A 23,084-nucleotide genomic window follows, 5' to 3' on the forward strand; every position below is an offset into this window, starting at 1 on the left:
TTTTAACAAGGGAAGTCACTCTCTTACACAAATGCGGTGAATGTAAACAATTTTGCTTAAAAACTAACAAACTCTCCCAAAATTAAACAGAAAGGTTTTTAATTGTTCATATATTAAATAAAACTTCATTAACCTGTCTCTATAGTGCAGTGGGTCCGGTCTTATCTGTAACCACCGACTTGATGCATGCTATTTTTGAAAGCTTTTTGGTACCGTTTGTTATTAACAATTTTACCCTTTTTTGAAAGTTTTATGAAATTAAGATATTTTAATAAAATCTTCAATATTACAGGTTATTGAATGTTAAGCTAGTTAACACATATTTAATATGCTTTTACATGGATAAAATGCTAAGATAACTTTACTTGATTCGGTGTGCAATTGATGTGCAATTATTAAGTATGTGATGTGTTGTTATGTTATTTTTTTCCGTTAAGTTCTTAACGACTGATTGTTTATGGATATTTACTTACTGTTGATAAAAACATGACTATAATATCACACGTACTGATTCCAGGTTTATTTAAATGATCATGATTATACTATGTATACAGAAAGTATTCCTAAATGATATTATGAACTTTCGATAATTTTCCGAAAGACAATCGAAATACTTGGTCTAATTCGATTCGATTATCGATAGCAAATGGAGTCCGATTTTCAAACACTAATTTATATGCATATATTGTTTAGACCATTTTCTTGCTTATTTTCATATTTTGGTGTACAGACATTGTTCTTTTTCTTAAAATTCAATAAAGAAAAAGGGCAATTTTTCACTTATTGAATACGGCCCCTGTTCTGTTTGTTTTCCTTTCTAAACTGGGTGATGTAAGAGTTTTATCCTGTCTTTTCAATGTATAGATTTCAAAGAACTAAATCAAAATTGAAAGATAGTCGTGATTATTAGCGCACATGAATTTTCAGAGAAGGGAGGTGCCGTTTCGGCCTCCAGCGGTAAAGTATTTTTTCAGCTAAAACAAATAAAACCAACAGTAGAAATGTAACTGCACTAAGGTTTTCCGTCTTGACGATTACGTCAAAAGCAACTTCTATTTAAGAATGTGCGATTCATTCCCTCACATAGTTTGTTTTCGGAAATCCGATAATTTTTGCGACATACACGGCTCTGCTGGACCGTATTCTCGAAACAAATCATCCTTTGCTTTATCTATTTCAGGAGTATACATTGACTTTTCTACATTAATGACAATTCGTTCTCTGATATCAAGTTTTAGTACGTAATTTGGATAAATTTATTAATGTACCTAGAAAAGTAAAACGTTTTAGGCTTGTTTTTTAAATGGTTCTTAGATATACAAACGTAATCATATACTATGCAAATTATGTCCTTTTGTACTTGATTTTGCGCAAACTACTTTTGTATACATAACAGTCAATACATTTATTTAAGTAGTTTTAAAAGTTTGTTGAGGACACTTGAATGTATATACCTCTTTAAAGAAGTGGGTGCAACGTATAGTTGCATTTTATACTTTGTCATTTACCATTGACTGCAGCGAAATAGTAGAGCGTTCTTTCCTCAAGCATCGCTTGTTGATATTTATAAAGGGCATAATAAATCAGGTGTATTTTTACTCTTCACAATTGTGAGAGACGTACAGGACTTTTTAAAGTAAGCCACCCATCATTGACACTATTTAATACCTATCGACAGGTTATTTTTATAGATGTCAGTGGCGTAGCTACCGTTACGCACAATACGCCCGTGCGTACAATTCGTCGCACAAGTCAGAAAATATTTGCGGCCAAAAATGCAATAAAAACTGAATGGTAAGGGGGTGAAGCTTTCGCGGGGCGCCTATTTTGAATATGTGAGACAATAAAATCTAAAAAAATCCTATTATTCAGTAAGAGCCTCGTTTACTGTTTAGTTGAAGGAACGCCTTGTTTATCCATGCAGTATACAGGGCCAGTTATACAAGTTATACAAGCCTGTTGAGTAGTTTCCCTTATTGTTCAGTCATAAATGAATCGTCGATAAGTACTGAATATATCCAAACGATGTTTACAAAGCGGCAAGTTTCAAAATATCAAACGCTAACCTTGAACCTCCACATCTTGACATGTTCAAAGATAATTTTTAAACAGTTGACAATGTTGATAAACTAAACTCTTAGCAGCAAAATGGGAACATTTCTATGAGTTTTCCTCTCCAAAGTGGCACATTTTGTTTAGGTTATAATAAAGCATAATTAAATGTGTAGTGCCCTGTAACATTTGATATAAGAGGACGATACATCACACATTTAAGATGGAGGTGTTTGTTTTAACTGTTAATTTTCATGATATATTTTTATTTTAAATATCAGATACACAAATATTCTCTACAGATATTGACAAGACCCATTTCTCAAAATTGTCGAATATGCTGCGGGTAAAAAATAATGTTTACGACTCGATAAACTAATGGCTCACTGCAGCTTGTGTTTATACTTATGAAAACGACAGAAATTGTTCTTGACTTTTTTGGAGTATAATTTCTAAAACATTACATGACAATGTGAAGGATCTTTTTTTATATACCCCCTCCCAATTTGTCATCACTTGTCCAGTCTTGGACTGCTTCACGTGTACCGTTAACGGGAAATCGAAACCGGTTATAGACATCTTCGCCCAGAAGAAGGATCGACGTATTGCATTACCCTTTCGGGTGTATTTTTATGGAGTAATCGTTGACGATTTCCTTCAGTGCATACTTTAAACGACTTTTTGCTATGCAATAGAAGTTTGTTTCGTGTTGAAAATGTTAAATGAGCTAAGGAAAACCTTTTAACAAACGTTCTTATGCATTTTCATTTTTAAGACAATTATCATTTTTTTTTAATTTCCTCCGAAGCCGTTTAGACATAGCACTTCATGTCACTTCATGTCATCTAACTGACTTAGAATACAGCCTCATTGGCTGGTACATCGTCAACGCAGAATCTGACGCAGGGAATGTGTATCGGATGATTGTCAGTAGGCGGATCTTTAGACACGCGCGGAAGTTGAAATTCTTTATGATTAAGTCTATTACTTAATGACTGCCTATCTGCAAGTTCATTGGCTGAAAATGTAGGATGTATTCTAATTGTTGATTAAATGCTGATGATCCTGTTCTAATAAATTTATTTTGCTATACAGTATCACTCTGACCTATGACAAAACCGAAAGCTCCACGGGGGCAGAGCCCCCATGACCCCCATAAGGGCATCCGCCCATTTCAACAACAATTGTGCGTATACTTCGAAACGGCTCATGTTACCTTATTACTAATGTATCCAGTGTGTGTATACAACGTGATAAATTACGTCATAAATGCGTCATAAATGCTACGTCGGAAGGCAATATTTTGCTTCGAATGGAGACTTTAAACAAAGATAACTTCACTATTTCTTCACCATTTTAAATGGAAGAGCATCGATTTCGGTCTATTACCAGAGTTTGATTGAGAGTCTAGTTTCTTAAAACACTTCGACACACCTTTTCACAAATGGCCGTTTGACGAAGCATTGTCAAAACATTATTTTGGAAACAGGCGTGTCGAAGTGTTTGATGAATCTAAACACCTTTTCAAACTCCGGTAAGGAAACGAAAGCGGGTCTCTTTAAGTGGTGGAGACTGCCATTGGTCTAATTTAAAATGTTGTTGTAAAAGAAATGTTATCTTTGTTTTAAGTCTTCATTTTAAGCAAGATGTTGCCTTCCAACGTAGCATATATGACGTAATGTATCACGTATTATACACACACTGTAATGGGCACCGGCAGGACTTCATTAGCTGGAATAAACAAGCCACTGTATAATTATAATCATTTGTCTCTTGAAACCGTTGTATGTAGCTATGCGTCGCTACGTAGTTCTAAATAATTTAAGTTGTTCATGGAAAAAAATGATTGCGGGGAACCGAATATTATTGAACCTAGGTATCTAACAGTAAAATAACTCCCATCAGGATTTATTTTAATTGAATATAATATTCTCTGCACGTCATTCCGTTTAATTATTAAAAAAGTGGGCTTATTATTCAGGATTTATTTCAAGTTAACAACGTTGTTAACTTCGTCGTTGTTAACTTTCAAATCTTGAATGATCTGCATGTTTTATTAATGGATACAAATGTAATCTGTTGCTGCAGCTGTACTTGTATAATTTAAATATATTTGCACATCATCACGTATTCTATGTTTAAAAGTTGTGTTGCGTAGGGAAGTTATTGACTCTGTCAAGTTGATTGAAACGCATTGTTTAAGGTCCATTTAAAATACATTAAGTGAAATAGTGCAACAATTTCTGATGTCAGCAAACAAAGAATAACATAGCGACGCAGTCACAGTTTTCGACATGAACCTTTAATTAATATTCGTTATGAGTAGTTCATTTAACTTTCTGATGGTAATTTAAAACATTTAATAAAACATGATAGAGGTAGAATTATTTTATCATTAACGCATATCAAGATGAAGCACATGTCATCATATCACTTTTGTATGCTTTACATCAACCACCAAATGCAATGTACAGCCATGACATAAAACAGTATTTGACCAGGGTAAACCTGGCCTTATACGCAATTTATTATTTTGCCCCGGGGTAATTGATTTAAACATATTTTATTGCCTTTTTTTCTTTCAACATGATCGGTATTTACAACGATGATATAGAGTATACAAAAAGCAAATGGATTGGACACAAGTTCTAACAACATTAGTAACGTCTTCCCCGGGGTAAGCGGGGCGGACACAAAAGGTACTTTATACAGTCTTTTAACGATCAAGAAGCAAATTTCAGAAGTATAAATATGAACAAACATTCTGTCTCATACTGGCTCAAATAAAAACAGCGCTGTTCTTTCTGTTATTATTTAACAACACCAGTGGTACAATTTTGCAATCAAGAAGTAAAAAGCATTTGCATAGCTCAATTAAAACAGTTTCGTTCTTTCTGTTGTATTCAACAACACATTTCATTGGCTCAGCCTTTTAACTGGTACATATAAATAATCGATTTACCTTTCCGCGTTTTCAGTTCGGTCAAAAGATATATTATGATTATAGCAATTATAACAAGTGACATTCAATGTTAAACTAACCAGCGAGACAAAAATGAATTCCTTGATAAACGTTTTAGATACGATTTGTTTCTTACCTTTAATTTTATTATCACATTGTGGCAACAGTGTTTCATTTGAGAAATACATAGGTTTCAAAATATTTGACAACCATACGTGCACAGCGGAGGCCAGCTTGTCTACCACTTCGGTTGTCTCGTCTATAGTAAAATGCGTGATGGATTGTGGCCACGACGACAGATGCAAGTCTGTCTTTTACGGAGAAGATGATGGTGCATGTACCTTGTGCAGCGAGGTTTTCAACTATTACGCTCACCAACCCGCAGTTGCTAATGTACACACCAAGCATCTCAGACCACTCCAGGGTAAGGTTTCGATTTACTGCACACTAGTTCCCTTGATATATGTATCGACACAAACGTTAGAATTTTTTTATGTGAAAGCATGCTGTTGTTGGGCTTTCAAACATCTATAACTATTTAGCGAATAAGTTTTTGTGAAACCGTGTTTTCTAGGGATTTTCGAAAATCTTTACATATTAGATAAATAGTTTTTGTGAAACGCTGTTGTTGATTTTAGGAACTTCGAAAAGCTCTCAATATTTAGTAGACAAGTTTTTGTGAAACCATGTTGTTACTACATTTATTGTTTCAAAAGTAAAATTGTACACTTTTTTCGATCCATGGACGATATTGGACAGTATAATCAATTTCAAACATTTCAGGAAGTTGCCCGGAAGGTTGGTTGCGTTTCCAGTATTCCTGTTACACGCTGACGAATGCATCTAACGGGTTCCATCATGTGAGTTACTTCAGTATTCAGTTGTGTTTAATCTATATTATGTGTCTGTGTCAAACATTACTTCGTCTGTTGACCGTGTGTCCTTCAATGCTTGAACATTTATTTGAGGCCATGTGTGATTTTTTTGATATTTTTAAGATTATTTTATGGTTTTGATTAAGGTGTTTTTCATAGATCATTAATAATTTACTATGGAAATAAAATTAAAAAGAGTTTTTTACTTTCTCATTTGTTGACGACGAACTACATGGGATTGATAATGGTTACACCATTTCGTATTAAGAAGTCTTGTAAAGTCGTTATCATTTATCTTTTTTCAGGATGAATGTGTTACGATGGGAGCCCATGCCATCTACGTGGAATCAATAGAGGAACAGAACTTCTTGGCCAAAACATTTAAACCTGCTACAGGAGGTGGGTATCAATTTCTTTATAGTTTTCATAACATAATTATTCAGGTACAGAATATGACAACTACGTATTTGGACCGTTATTTCATGTGTCGTTTGTCGAAAATAAATCTGAAACAATGAAAATGCAAACCATGAAAACGAAACATTCTTAAAATCTATAAGTAATTTACTTATTATTTGAATTCATGTTTTCTTAAAAAACAACAAAAAACACGTGTCATTAATACAATGCAAACTAACTCAGTAACCATAAATTCAAATATAAACCCTGTTTACAAGCTCCTGGCCCCACTTTCTCGAAAGCTAAGCTCACTTTTTTTGTTTTTCAACAATTTGCGTAATATTTTCGTCATTAAGAATGTTTATACTTATGCTAGGAATTCTCTTTATGATAAACACAATAAACCATTTTTCAATTATCAAAATTCAATTTATGTATATATTTTAACTCATTGAAATAAGCTACTTAAGCCTGTTTGGCTTAAGAAGTTTCAAGAAATTGGGGCCAGGTGAGGGCCCAAACGACACTGAACATCATAGAGACCATCACATATAGACCACACACGCATTTAAATAGCTTTATCAATAAATGATGACACTTGGATGGCATGCAGGGAGCGGCATACATTTCCATTACGTTTGCCAACAACAGTCTACGCACTATGTTGCAAACATTTTGGCGATATTGATATCACTGAGAATGTATCTTGTATTGTCTTATTTTGTGATGTTTTCAGAAGAAAGAGTATTCCTGGGATACAAGAAGATCAACAATATCCTGTACTTAGCCGGGACACTCACACTACCAACATTTACTTACTTCAAACCAGGGGAAGGAACAATTTCCAAGCAACATTGTGTTCTCATTTGGTCAAACCAATGGGGCGACTATTTGTGCGAGGCGAATGCAAAAACGGTTTGTGAAATTGAACTTTGACTACATAGCAGGATAGCTTTTTCGATTGGCTTTTGTGCGGAATTGCTTTTCCTTATGTGTGTGAATGCTTTTCCGATTGGCTGTCGTGTTTGATGAAAAAGGACAATGGGCTTGGGGGTTTTCTTGACTATTTATTCCTGTCGGATAGGAAGGCATTGTACATGCAAACTTACGCTTAACACAGAATCAGTCTGCTGTGGCCTAAGAGTTGTTTTGCTCATTACTGTTTCTGTTAATGTCAGCAATATATATATTTTCTATCAAGTTTCAGTAAAAAACAAAAATTACATTTTTAACAACTACACTTTACCATACCATGCTGTAATTTCCATGTACATTACGCAATATTAACTACAATGGTTCACCTACTTAATCCCCTGTGGTCAATTAATATTAAATGAATTATCAACATCTATTTTCTTTTGGAAAAACCCCCCAACTTAAATTCACTTATTGTATACGATATTTACTATTGCTTTTATACATATACTAGGAAGTTAATTTTGTTCATAATTATTGCTAAATCGGGAAGCGGCAATTAAGTTTTGGTCTCTTTTATGAGAAGACCATGTGAACAAAATGAAATGTTTACAACTGGGAAACAACCAGGCGTTGAATTAACCTCGGACGAATCACCGCGATATAATGATATTCGCAACGACATTGATGAAGTTTTAAATCATTGAACCTTTATGTAACATTCTTTATAGAAATATATTATCTATTTACATGGCATAAATGTTATTTTTACGTCATGAAACAACGCATCAATTCACATATGAGCCACTAATGGATTTTGTGTAGAGACGTAAGATCTGAAATGTATACTTCAAAACTGTGAATGTCCAAAATTTCTTCAACAAGATAAATATATTTGTGTATTGAATATAAGATTAACATTTTTTTTTAAATTCGAAAATTAAATATTTTGTTTATGTATTTGAATATTCTAAAAAAAACAGTAGACTGAATTAAAAAAACAACAACAGCAAATCCTAGAATATCTGACGGGAAAGATTTAAGTTATATATGTATTCATGAAGATTTTTTTTATCAACGCTTGTTTGTACAATTGAAGGTGATGACTGTATTTGTTCGTTGTGTACAAAGTTGATCAGTTAACATGATGTGTGTTTTATTGTTTTCTTCAGTGTCTTCAAGTTGATGTTGCCTCCGATTATGCTTTTATTTTTATTTATGCAATTATTAATAAATGTTGGGTTGTTACGCGGTACTCCCAGCAGCATGTATTGATCAATATTTTGAGGCATGTGTGGTCTGTGCGTCTAAACCTTGTTTGTCTCTCAGTCAGTGTATTTGATTCATACCCTTGTGCAACGATAACGGCGTCTTTATTTTAAATATATGCCTACTAGCCATATGGATTCCATAGTATCATTGTAAATTTATTCAGTAACTTGTTAGATACGAATTATTTCCAAGACGCCTGAAATGATCGATAGACGTATTGTATTCATTAAAGGGGCTATACACCGTATGATGAAATAGCGAAAAAAAATGTCGAAAACTATTTACCACATAGTTTACAATTAATTTATTTTCGCATTTTTTTCGTATTTTTCCATTAAAAAACATTACTAGGTATGTATACCTAGTAGAATTCATTCTTATGCATGATTGGCTAGTCGTTGTAAACACATAATATTACCAAGTTAAGTATATAGCATATATTCCAAAGTTTAGGGTAAACCTTCGTAGCACAGTGGATACAACAGTTGACTGCAATTTTGGCGACACTGGTTCGAACCCAGTCTCCGACCTGATTTTTGTTTACATTCTGGTATTTTTAACAATTATGATATCAAAGAGTAAAATAAAATAAAAAATATGTCCTGAGATTCGTTATAGAAAAAAACATTTTTAGTTGCCACTCTGGTTTATAGTCTCTTTAAAAATGATTTCAATAGGGTGCATTCAATTACAGAGATATTACATTGTTAAATGTGCCGCAAAGCAAATGTTAAATAATGAAAAATGATCATGGACTGTCATAGTCTACTTCAATGATGTATATATGTGTGATGTTATGTGTGGAAATAAACTTTTGTACTGTTCTGTTATGTTCTGTGTTTTTAAACGTTTAGTATCTAGTGCCCTATAGTGTCCTATGGTTTCCATTGTCATTTAAATTTTCCACCATAGACTAAATGAATAGGTTAAACATCATCATATGTAATAAGAATACATAATAAAGGAGTCACACAAAATAGGGACACTGTAGATGTTTCGTTCGTTTCACATGCGTGGAATAATACGAAATAGTATGCAGATTTTGATGACTTAACAAACGCTTTTAATTACATTTACCTACAACTGATAGGTAAAAAACTTGAAATTGGAATAAGGTATGAATTATATATTGATTAGAAATGCTTTTTGATTGGCAGTCTGAATTTAGTTTTTTCGGGTTTGGGGTGTTTGCTGAAATATTACATTATATTATGTTAGTAATTCTTACGGATAAAAAACCTTGTCCTTTGTTATTTTATGTTGAGAGAAAGTTATTGGCATTTCGATGTTAAAAATAAATTTCTATCAATAAACGTTGTATCTGTGCATGGGCTTGTTATTTTTTTCTTAATCACCTAGACCTCGGTATATAGGTCAAGTAGAAGACCATGGTCAAACGAGGCGAAGAATAACCATCCTGAGTAATCATGATACTTGAATCGAAAGTTATTTCGAGTCGGTGAGTGAGACAGCGTCGCCGGGGAGCGCCACCGACCAACGGGCATCGCGCGAGAGGAGTATTGAGGCTATTCGTTGCCAAAAGTCCAGACGTGTAATTCCCACAATGTGCTTCTTAATCGTACGAAATATCTCTTACATTTGTCAATGTAGGCGTGGTATTTGTTGTTTCTATTCGTCAGTTGTTCCGTATTGATTTGTCATTTGTCATTATAGTAGTCAAAATGTATATTTGTCAGATCGACCCTGTATAAACTCACTAAAACATAGATCGTATAACTTGCCTTTAACAATATGATGATGTAATTTAGAAAGCCGAATCATGCATATGTAAAACTGCAATCCTACAGTCGACATTCGCATTCATAAAATGAACATTTGCAGTCCAACAAGTCCAGGTTTACAAAAGTCAATTGACAAGTTCAGAATTACAAGGATAGACAATTTCGCCTATACCGTATATGGTTAATGTCACGGAAAGAAACGAAGGTGAATGGGCGGAGCTAACGAATCAAATGTTATTTCGTTTATTTCAGTCGAATCAAGCAAGGGAGATAACATCTTCGCCTACCTCCTGTAAATTCCCGGTTGTAAGTCCGAGTACTCTCTCTTATTTCACGATAAAAACTAAAATTAACTTCATCTTTTATTTAATTTTGACGATCAATGTTCCTAAATGGGTTTTAAATCACCATTATTATTTAGTCAATTGCAGTTGGGTGTAACTGAGCTGGGCTCACGGTCCCACAAGTGGACCATGGGCGGGTCGATCCGTGGGGGGGGGGGAGCTGTAGGGCCTGTGTCCCCTCCCCTAGTTGGCCCGCAAGTAAACTTAAAAGTTATTTTTTGTCAATATTTCTCAGAAAAAAAGTACTTAATTACGCCATAATGCACCAATTCAGACTAAAATATTTGATATATTCTAGGGGGAGTACCCCGTAACCCCACTTCCCACATTTTAACATATTAATGTCATGCCCACTCGAGGGATCATGTCCAAAAAATTGTGCCCTTAAGTAACGCCCCTCTAACGCAAGTCCCTGTTCAAAACCTGCTCCAGCAAACCCACGAAACTTTTGAATGACATCATAATGATATCCACCTAGGTTTGTCTGATGTTATACATTTACTATCTTAATAAGCATGTATGGTGTAAACATGTAATTTCAATACATCATTGAAACAAAATATCCATGTGGATGGAAGAACAGCCCCCCCCCCCCAACCCACTTGTGTCCCCCAGTTATGAATTACGGGATCTGCCACTGTGAACCATAACAATCAAGTGGGGGATATCAAGAACATGAAAAAATAGATACCGTGAGTCTTAGATTAAAAAACAAACGCGCGATTTTTCCCCTCCAAAAGGGCTAGGTCCGCTTCACCTTAATGTGAAAAAAGCCCTGACTGTTAAGTGTGGGTAGAGTATAAAAGCTAGCAGCAAGTAATAATTGTTTATTAGCAATAAATTGACTTCATCATTAAAATACTTCAATAATTACCTATAAAATAATATTCGTTACAGTATAATGTACGAGTTATATGAGGTTGTAATCTTAGTGTATTTTATCCATACAATTCCAGCCACCAGGTAATAAACCTCTGGGGCATCTTAGTGAATAATTTCAACTTAATGAAAATTTAGATTTTTTTCTTCGTAAATTTCAAATTATCTAATATTAGTTGCAATCTTAAACATTGCAAAAAGGCAAGAAAGTGTCCTCTAATGGTAGAATTTAAAAATGCATTATCAAGTAGGTAGTTAAAGGTTTACCTTTCAAACTCTATGTTTGTTATACATGCGTAACTACCGATTATAAATACGACCATCAATTAAAATATAATTAGTAAAAACTGTGTCGACTTTCTTTTTGAACATAGATCAAATCAATAAAGAAACAACCGGCAGCAATATGCATCTTTAATTCGTTTAAATGGGGTTGAAGAGAAAGTAATTGTGAATGTGATAATTTTTGAACTGATTTTTCCAAGGGAGGAAACACTTGCGTATTTCTAAACAAAATCGTTTGAATTAGCGCTCCTTTACCCAACATACGAGTTCGTTGATCAATTAGGAATAATTTTGCACTTTCAACATATAGCGTCGACCATCACAAGCACAAGTAGATATTGATATCTCAAGCATCACACTTGCAAGAGAAAGAATCGAAATCCCAAGCATCACACTTCCCAGGGAAAATATCAAAATTTCAAGCATTCCACTTCAAAAGGAAAGTATCAAAATCTCAAGCATCACACTTCCCAGGGAAAATATCAAAATCTCAAGCATTCCACTTTCTGGGGAAAGTATTAAAATCTCACGCATCACACATCCCAGGGAAAATATCAAAATATCAAGCATCACACTTCCCAGGGAAAATACCAAAATCTCAAGCATCACACTTTCAAGAAAAAGTATAAAAATCTGAAGAAACACACTTTCAATGGAAAATGTGTTTATATCAAGCATCACACGTCCAAGGGAAAGTATCAAAATCTCAAGCATCACACTTCCAAGAGAAATACCAAAATCTCAAGCATCACAGGTGCACAGGAAATTATCAAAATCAGTAGCATTAAATTTGCAAGGCAAAGTATCAAACTATAAACCATAACATTTGCAAGGGGAAGCAAAAATTTGAAAGATAAAGCATTAAGCTTGGAATGAAGGTTTCAAAGTTTAACTCTTAAGCATCCCACTTGCAAAGGATAGAGACAAGAACTCAAGCATTGCACTTGTGAGACAAATGATCAAACTCATCCTTTTGAAATGTTTTGTTTTGCATATTTATGTAACCCTTCTGTAACGATTAACAATATTGAAAACAAATCAAAGGCATCAGTCTGATAGCGAGTTTGGCCCTTAAACCGCCCAAGAAGAAGTCAGGCGGCGACCAGAGGGGAAACCAGAAGTCGGGATGCAGTGCGAAGTGTTCCAAATACATACTCAGCAGGGACCTGTTCACAGACGCTGTGTTCTACATCGTGATCTGCGCGTATCTACTGGATCAGATAGGTGCATGAATTTGGGAAACTAAGGATTTTGATTTGCAATAAAGTGGAAGTTGAAGAAATGTATGATTCTGGTTAACAGTCGAAACTCGTTATGTCGAAGTCGTGTCGGTGCTCGGAATATATTTCGAGATAACGAACATTCGATACAGCCGAAATCCAAACAATGTTACACCAACCCCGACACATTTGAGTTCGAATCTGATCTCGCTGATATTTACATCTGGCACAAACCGGTGTTGTTATATACTTGTGTCGTGAAAACAGAAAACTTATTATTGTAAATACAAAATAAATTTCTTTATACCAATTTTATTAAATTCATGCTTTTTGATAGCACTAACACAAATACAAGCAAATTCAAATAGTATCAAAGGACACGTTACAGATAACTTTTTGGAGATCGATAAATAAATTGAGTCTATTACATTTTCTGAGGAGACTGTAAGTTGCTCTAGTTGCCTGTGATGCAGCACGTATTTCGTTTATAATAAAAATAACATGTTTTACTAAACAGCACACATATATATTATATATGTTTATCCCTTTACTAATCAAGCTGTTGATTGTTTAGAGAAAAAAAAAACATTAATTCGGTTGGCGGCACTTTGAACATTCAAATTTTTATTTTTATTTTATTGCTCGTAAGTTTCCAGTCAGTGCAGTAATAAAAGAAGGCATCGAGACCATTGTATGTCATGTGCCGTATCTGCCATTATAACTTCGCCATCTGCATATAACAGAATAAAAAACGTTCAGGTAAATGGGAAATTCATTGTCTTCATTTTATCGCATCGATATGCGTTAACGGATGGCTTTGACTGCAAGCATTCATGTAGATCATTAAAAATTAATGGAAGCAAAAGAGCCCCCAAGACACCCTCCCCCCCCCAACTCACGACGAGCCCTAGCTCCGTTGCCATCTGATAGAAAAAGGAATAAATTCTGGACCGGGGAGAAAATTCGGCATAACCATAACATCGAGATAACAGATATCGACATTGCGAGTTTCGACTGTATTTTAGTAGATAACTACTGATAATTAAAAGATTTAGATGCGTATCTGACACACGTTCATGGTGATATTTTTAAAGGCACTGAAGCACTTTCCCACAATGATGTTCGTTTATACTATATTTCTCGACAAAGTTGTTTTGCTTGTGTCCACAATGAAGCACATGGCTAAGTTTTCGAAATGTCGTGTACTTAATCAAATGAAATTAAACCAAACGACAAAAAATACATTTTGTAAGAATAATTTTATACTTTGATATGTACATTCCAAACAAACCCTTTTCCCCTTCAGGTCGACCGATCTTCAGCGAGGGGATGCAGCCAAGCATGGAAGAGAAAGGCTTTTCTCAGACCAAAGTCGACATCCAGCCGTTCATTGAGAATGGGGGCGCCCTTCTGGGGCTGCTACTGCTGTTGGGTTGGAAAAAGCACGACCTTCCCTGGAACTTGGCAGTTTTGGTGGCCATGGACACCTTAATCGGGATACTCGCGCTCCACGTGCCGGAAATGACGTCATACGCATGGGCAGCTGCATATTCTGCGATTTTTGGTTTTTCTAATGTTCAGTTGATTAAAAAATCATGAGAAATATTTTTTTTAATACTCATTAACATTTAAAATGAAAAAGAAATCTGAAATGAATCTTCAATAAATAGTCAACTTAAACTCTGAAAAAAGTAATGCATTTTTATCAACTTCGTACGTGTTTTTGCCTAAGTCCTTCAAGCCGCAATCCCAAAGGGATTTGGGCGTCGCCATATCCGGATTGTCGCATGCATTTTCGGATTTGTTAGGGGCGTATGAACTATTGCTTCAAACTTGGTCGAGGGTATCCATTTTGTTATTTCAAAAAATCTTCATTTTAAAAACAACGAGTATTTGTAGGTCTTACAGAAAAATGCGTTTATGATTACAGGTCTTAAATGCATAGACACGAATTTCGAATGTTCAAGATATATGATTTTGATTAGACGGTTGAATAAAAAATATCATGACCTTTCCAATCTAATTCAATCCATATTCTTATATTCACTTAACCAAATTGTACCTAAACATATTGCTTTAATAGGATTGATGACTAGAATTTAACCACATGACTTTACGTTCCCATTATAGGCTACGAATATCAGATGTTTCAGAAGACAGCTTTGAAGGACAGCACCTGCTCTTCTTTTTCTCCGGCGCGTGTCTAATCGTGGCGGCCGTGCTGGCATTAATCTCGCGCTTCGTGGTCGTCCGCCGCATCGACAGGCAACAAGAAGAGGCGGCGGAGCGGATTGAAATGGAAATCCAAAATGGCTCGCGGAGATACTGACAAGCGAATACGTGAAACAACATTCGCACAAATTTGATGCGTTTCGGTAGTGCATTTTCAAAATCAACGACACTTTTGTCTACAAGATTAAGTAATAAGGAAGTTCTTTGTATGATTAATTAGAAAACTGCCTGCACTTGTACAATTTGAATCGAATTTCGATTAAAATATTGAAAACAAGTTTTAACCAACATGGCAGATTTTTACATGGCATATTTATTGAAAAAAAGACGTAATTATAATATTTACAATTATGTAAATTAAAACATTATTCTGATTATATTAATAATTAGTATTTGACAAATGTTTTTTATATTTCTATCATACAGTAATGAAAAACAATAAAGTTACATAGAAAAGTGTATTCAATTATTACATGCAATGAAGGAGGCCTCATATATTTTAAGGTCCGTCATTTAATAGATTGCCCGGTATTCACGTCGCAGTTAAAAGGGGTATTAAGAAGTCCAAATTGGGAGGTTTATCCTCATTTTAGAATACAAACTACCATTTCAATTTATGAAATTGCATTTAGAATACAACCTAAATTTGCAGCCAATGATATTGCAGAGAGGGTTCAGCCCCCGTTAAATGAAGGCCGTTGAGCCCATGTGCGCTTCACGTTCCTATGTGTCGGCCCCCGGACAGGCTTATAGTTTCTCAGATGCAGAGAGGTTTCAGCCCCATTAAATGAGGTCCGTCCAGCCCATGTGCGCTTCACCTTTGCTAGGTTGTTATGTGTCAGCCCCGGGGCAGGCATATAGTCTCTCACAACAGAGAGAGGTCAGCCCCGTTAAATGGGGGTCGTCCAGGCTCTGTGCAAGTCACATTGGTTAGGTTGCAATGTGTCAGCCAGGGGCAGGCTTATAGCCTCTCAGCAGAGAGATGTCAGCCCCGTTAAATGGGGGTCGTCCAGGCTCTGTGGAAGTCACATTGGTTAGGTTGCAATGTGTCACCCCAGGGGCAGGCTTATAGCCTCTCAACAGAGAGAGGTCAGCCCCGTTAAATGGGGTCGTTCAGGCTCTGTGCAAGTCACATTGGTTAGGTTGCAATGTGTCACCCCAGGGGCAGGTTTTAAAGCCTCTCAACAGAGAGATGTCAGCCCCGTTAAATGGGGGTCGTGTAGGCTCTGTGCAAGTCACCTTGGTAAGGCTGCAATGTGTTATCCCAGGGGCAGGCTTATAGCCTCTCAACAGAGAGATGTCAGCCCCGTTAAATGGGGGTCGTGCAGGCTCTGTGCAAGTCACCTTGGTAAGGCTGCAATGTGTCACCCCAGGGGCAGGCTTATAGCCTCTCGCAACAGACTATGCTGTCACAGTGTTTTTAGTGGGAGATGACTTCTCTGGCAGCAAATAAATACAGTTTTCTGATTTGCCTTTCCTTGACTATGACACCCTTGATGATCTTTCTTTGGTAGATCTTGATGATGTGTGCAATGCTGGTTTTGTAAAATATATGAGGTAGGAAAAGAGATATGCATGGGCCGCGCTAACAAAATCAGAGGCGGATCCAGGATTTGACGTAAGTGGGGGTGTAACTTAGTGGGAGTAAACTTTGACTTGCGCTTCTCCCACGGGACCGAATTTTGTTTTGTTTAAAGTGTTGGCAGCAGTTGGGGTGTAGTACCCTAAGAAAATATAGCAATGTCTATTATTATTATTAGTTGATAACGTTTTCCCCTATATTGAAAAAAAAACATAAACGTAAGACCCCCCCCACCCCCCTGGATCTGCTTGTTGAGATGAGGTCCGGTAATGCCTTTTTTCGCCCATTCGCAAATTACTCTGGCATAAATTTTGTTTGGTCGCTAACAAAGCTCGGCAAAATAGGGCAAGTCCAGATTATCTGTTCTTTGAAAGGTCTTGGAGGATCAAATTTGAAGACGTCTTTTTTGACTGAAATGCTTTCGGACACGAGTTAGAAATTGCTAAAAATCATTTAAGATGCTCCCCGTGAACTTATTGGCTGCACAATTTCTATCCCTATTGGACGCCTTTGAAGTTTGAGCAGATTCCGGTTAGGGTGACACAAGAGTATCGCTACTCAAGAGAAACTATTCACATGTAATAATTTCGTAACTTTTTGACGATCTAGTTCCAAGATATAAGTACACGTTCTGTAAATTATTTATGTACTATATATGAGAGCGTTGAATTTTACGTACTATTTGGATTCATTTACCCTTGAACTCTAAAATTGGGATCCAGTTTGCACTTTAAGTAGCATCCTGAAATTCGCACAAAATGGTTAATAGGCTGCTAGATAGGATTGAAATTAACATAGATATAAAGCTTAATATGTCAAAAGCAGCCATAAATCCTCCATGCAAGAATACACAACATCAGAGAGCATAATAAAGTGAAAACATAAAAACAATATTCAATATCTTTAAATACTATAGGGAAAATAGGATTAACCATAATAGCAAAAATACAATTGAGAACTTGTCCGACAAAAAGTAATAAAAGAACCGGGCGGGAGGAAGGGAGGAAACACCCGTCCGAATCGGATTAAAACTAAAGAAGAAGTGAGAAAGGCGACAAAATAAAGAAGGGCGGACAATTAAACATTCGGCAAAGAGAAAGAGTCCCCTCCTATAATAATAATTATTAAATTTCCACAAAATTTGTTAAATAGCCCGAAATCTGACGCATGAATTGAGTTGGTAATGGGGGTCACAAGGGTGTCACACCCTGATCGTAATGATTCCGATATTTTTGCAGGGAAGTGAAAACTATCGCTATCTAGAGACAGAAGAAAGTAACAGTATTTACAAAATGTCAACTTGGCAATATTTTAAATAAATTAAGTATATAAAAAAACAAAATCACAGACCTATTATCAAAGAGAAAATTAATTCAATTATTTATATATTCATCTAAATTGTCTTTGGTTGTATTCAATTTTAAAATAAAGTAATATTTTAAGGTGCAAGGTATGTAACAAGAGGTTGCCTTTTGCTAGTAATTTTAGATTTAATTATGACAATGCGTTTATACAGTGTGTGTATACCACGGGATAAATTAGGTCACATATGTTACGTCGCAAGGCAACATTTCGCTTAAAATGAAAACTGTAAACAAAGATAACTTTTCTTTTTCTGCATCAATTTAAATGAAACAAATGTCAGTCTATGCCACTCAAAAAGCCACACCTTCCTTTTATTACCGGAGTTTAAGAAGGTAATTAGTTTCTTCAAACACTTCAACAAAATAATGTTTTAACCGTGCTCCATCAGGAAGCGGTTTTAAGAAACTAAACTTTCAATCAAACTCTGGTAAACGACCGAAAGTGGGGTTCTGTAGGCGGCGTAGTTTGCGCTATGTTTAATTTAAAATGGTGAAGAAATAGTAAAGTTATCTTTGCCTTTTGGCTACTGAGCTTGTTTCTGTAGATTTTCACAAAAGTATTCATTCGAAGCAAAATACTGCCTTCCGACTAAGCATTTATGCCACAATATATCACATGATATACATACACTGTGATAAGTTAATCATAGGATATGCATTTAAATACATTTACCAAATAACAAAAGCTTTATTTAAACCATATTCAACAGTTTAATATTTGAATGGTCCAGGTGGATCAAATGCGGTAACATTATGGATTTTGACTACAATTTTGCGGACACGTGTGAGGTATTGCTGAAATGCATTTAAGCGGCAGTCAGTCGGCGTATAAACACGCATTGTCTGTGTAAATATTATTGATGAGGATGGGACGCCTTTCTCCCTATTCAACACTTAACACGTATGTTCGGCTTTTGGTTTGGGGGGACGTGGGCGTTCCCGATAATGACATATTCACAAGTAAATTATTTCATTAGTTCTTTTTGTGTGGTTTAATTTCTAGATTTAATTTCACGTGCGTACTTTACATGGGGTGATATCCCCTATCCATACAATCTATTGTTACTGATTTTTTGTATATTTTTTATTTAGGCTTCTCTGGTTATTTCATACAAAAGTAAACTATCACTTTTTATATAGTTGCATTAGAAAAAAGAGTGCACGTATTCATCGAAAATGTTCATATACAGTATCGATGATTGAAATGAACGCTTATATTATATACTTAAATTATATTATTATGAAAACCGTATCCAGTCTCACCTTAAATGGCAACCGGAAAACCAGCCTGGAATCTTGTGTAACATACAGAAGAGTGGGTGATGAGTATCACGTGCGTGTCACAGACACTTTTAATATATTTTGTTTGTTTTATGCAGGGCAGTGAATACTGCCCCTGTCGAGAGAAACTAGAAAGAATAATCTTTACAAAATGTCACTCGAGCAGTAATTTTTATAATTAATATAAGATATAAGTAGTTCAACAAAATATTTAAAGAAAGATAACCAATTAAAACATTTAAATTTTTATCTAATATTTGTTGGTAACATGTATCATTTAAAGAAAAAAAATATATTAGAAAGATACAAGGGAAGTAATAAGCTTAGTCTTGTGATGTGAATTGTAGATTATGATAATAATTATTCCAATATATTTAATACTTAATCCGCACCCGTATGAAACATCTACCAGTGAACAAAAGCGTGTAGACTATATTTCAGTCGAATTTGTGTTTTCCATAAACAATATAAAAGTTCTGAGTCATGTAGATTCATCGTAATCATGGCCGGAGACACGACAGAAGACATTAAAATGTGTTTTAATTATAATCAATTGGATACAATGAAATGTTCTAATAACATCTCGTATTTACCAAAACCGTTGATTTTTTTGTTTGTAACCAAACTCTTAAATTTAAAACCAGTTGTGCGAACTTATGTTGATCTATTGCTTGAAAGCTGGTTTATTGGCAAGAGGTCAATTTATATAAATATTACTCATTAGTTTAGCTGCTTTTTCATGAACAAGACTGTCATATATGCCAAAGGAGGGACAGAAACACGTGTCCGACCTCTTTCAGCCACTCAGTGACTCATACACGATTTTGACCAGACATATCTATGACCAGACTGTCTAAAGGCGTTGTGGTTGATGCCATTTTTCACAGTAACCCAATATAAATAGATAAAGCAAAATATCAATTGCTATTTGTATTAGTTTTACAGTAACTTAATCAATCTGAAGAACCCTTTTCTAAGACGTGTGGTACATCCTTTTTTGCCTAGCTAGGACTCTTTTATTGTTTTATCCCTAGAAACAACCCATACCCATGTATAGTCTTTTGTTTGACCCTTACTGTAACCGGAAACCTTTTACATTTCTAATGGAGGGCACCTTCATTTATTTCAACAACTTAACTCAATTAAGTGTATTTGCTATTTATTCTAACAGTGTACAGGCAAAGGCCAGCTCTAATTCTAAAAAAAAAACGTTTTAAAAAAATACAAGGGGAAATACAAGGACGATACAAACAAAAACGAGACTTCACATATTACAACGAAATATATTTACATTGTGTCAATAATTGTTTTTAGATACTGCCTTGGAACAATCAGCGAAGCCAATGTTCAGTGGAGGAAATAAATGCTGAGCTTTATTACCTGTAGTCAATTCGGCCTTAGACCAATTTCATAACATATCATACACGCTATTTTGAGGACCCACCAAGCTTGTAACAACAATGTAACCTCATGTCAGCGTGGATTAGCTGATATTTTAATGAGCCCCCACAACACCTCGCTATCTGAAGCTATTTGTCATTATTTTCACCATCTTCATTCTTCTCGCATCATTATGTTGATTGTGATGCATGCGATCTTGGGATTTCTGTAATGCATGATTAGCAAGCAGTATAGGGCGAACGTTTGTTTGATATAACAGATGGCGCTCGAAATGTAGGGGACTTCATCAAGATGTCATAGCCTCTTGTAAAAGACATTAGTCATGTGTTAATGTGCGGATCTCGAACGAACGATTGTTCGATTTAGTCAAGTTCTTCGAGTTTAAATATTTTCAAATTAGATCATATTTTTTGTTCTTAATCTGAAGAGGAATGTAAAAATGATCATATACATGATATATGTCATATACAAATAAAACATAACATATTAAGCCAAACGTTCGGCTATAATATTTCCTATTGAGGCATGCATACATTTCAATGATAATGCTGCAAATCAATCATTTTTTGCTAACGAAAATTTGTACAATTTTATGTATCCAGCCACGTTGAATGATGTACCTTTTTTGAATTGTCATCAAATTCCTTTTTTTGCCAAACGTTACGGCACAATTTCCTATTGCGGCATGCATGACTTCGTAAAAACTGCAGCGAACCAATTGTCCTTTGGAAATAATAATATTCATAATTAAAGAAGAATTCATGTTAAATGTTGTAATTTTTTCTATTGACATCAGAAACATGACACCTTTTGCTTAACATTACGACACTATTTCCTATTGCGGCATGCACGATATTCCATGAAAAAAGCAGCAAGCCAATTGTTTGTTGGGAACGATCATTTGTTAAACTTTGTATTCATTTGGATTTAAACATGTTGAATGTTGTACAATTTTTGCCCAACGTAATTTCGCTATTTTTGAATTCACACAGCATTCACGAATATCAACGAAGAATGCGGCGAATCAATCGTTCGTTCAATACGATAATTTGTACTATTTTGTATTTCAAAGGATATATACATTTCGAATGTTGTTCCTTCTTTGTAATTGTTATCAGTATTATGGAACTATTTGCTGATGTTATGGCACTTCTATTGCGAATTACACCAGTTGCAGTTAAAATGCGACCAAAAAATAGTTCATTTGTAACAATAAGTTTAAAGTGTATTCATAAGGATATGCTATATATTTAATGTTGTACCTTTTTAAAATTGCCAATTGAATTTCAATGCTTTTCCTTAACCATTCAGTATGGTCAACTCAGTATCAGATGCTACTCTGCGAGCAATAAGTCAGGAAAACTCATTCGACTTTAACGGTCATGACGGAAATCATAGATCGTTTAATATTTTGAAAGGAACAATCAATGCGGGGTATCAAATTTATTGGTGTCAATTAACCCAAATTAAAATGCCACTTTTAAAGAATTTTGTTACATATACAAAACCGTTTTTATTGCGATTTAAGATGTTTGGTAAGTGGTGTTTTGCTCCAATTTTTAAAGATGTGCAAGTAAACTAGATATTGAAGACGAATTCCGCTACATCATTAGTTTGTTTTGTCTGGGAGACGGAATCAGCAGTATGTTTAATAAGAAATATCCGCTACCAGTGGGTGCCTATTTGGAAGGCGAAGAGGCGATTACAGTCGAATCACGTTGGCTCGAAACCGCCTGGCTATAATATATCGTTGGCTCAAACTAGATGTAAAGGATCGTAGTCTTTAGACTATGAAGGTAAGCTTTCCCGTCTGGCTCGAATTTCCGGGACTCGAGGTATTTCCGTCGGTCCCTAGAAGTTTTGAGTCAACGGGACTCGACTGAACTTGTATATAACCTGACGTTTGGTAAACACAAAACGCATTCTATAGCTGGTTTAATATGCAAGGAAAAAACAGTCGTATGCAGAAATGTCATGGTTGTGAAGTAGGAACTTTTTTTATTTATCACAAAAACAGTCGAATCCCGTTAAATCGAACTCCAAGGGACCGGCGAAAATACCTCAAGCCTCGGAAAAATCGATCCAAGCGGGAACGTTTACCTTCAGTTTAAAGAAATCGGTCCTTCGAGCCAACGAGGAATTCGAGCCAAGCGAATTCGAGCCAACGGTTTTGTTGTGTTAAACTAGTAGAAAAGAAACGTGTACAGTTAGTATCTTAATGACATGAAATGCTCATACGTTTAGCGTTGGCATTGAATAAATGTCAAAATAAATTATTT

At 35.3% G+C, this 23,084-nt stretch overlaps 1 protein-coding gene across 1 annotated transcript; it reads left to right on the forward strand.

The window, feature by feature from the left end:
* The first annotated feature begins 5,048 nt into the window (after window positions 1-5,048).
* Window positions 5,049-9,795, forward strand: LOC128232171 (C-type lectin domain family 6 member A-like). Its single transcript, XM_052945573.1, has 4 exons — window positions 5,049-5,438; window positions 5,798-5,874; window positions 6,195-6,288; window positions 7,025-9,795. Exons 1-4 carry the CDS (start codon window positions 5,108-5,110, stop codon window positions 7,222-7,224), a joined length of 702 nt encoding a protein of 233 aa, XP_052801533.1. The 5' UTR covers window positions 5,049-5,107; the 3' UTR covers window positions 7,225-9,795.
* The last annotated feature ends 13,289 nt before the right edge of the window (window positions 9,796-23,084 follow it).

Source organism: Mya arenaria, chromosome 4 (assembly GCF_026914265.1).
Source record: "Mya arenaria isolate MELC-2E11 chromosome 4, ASM2691426v1".
In the NCBI taxonomy this organism is placed as follows: domain Eukaryota; kingdom Metazoa; phylum Mollusca; class Bivalvia; order Myida; family Myidae; genus Mya; species Mya arenaria.

Excerpts from the sequence above, each read along its gene's own strand:
- LOC128232171 (XM_052945573.1), top strand. The coding sequence starts at position 5,108 with ATGAATTCCTTGATAAACGTTTTAGATACGATTTGTTTCTTACCTTTA. Across the intron at positions 5,439-5,797 it reads GCATCTCAGACCACTCCAGG|GAAGTTGCCCGGAAGGTTGG; the intron begins GTAAGGTTTCGA and ends CAAACATTTCAG. Across the intron at positions 6,289-7,024 it reads ATTTAAACCTGCTACAGGAG|AAGAAAGAGTATTCCTGGGA; the intron begins GTGGGTATCAAT and ends TGATGTTTTCAG.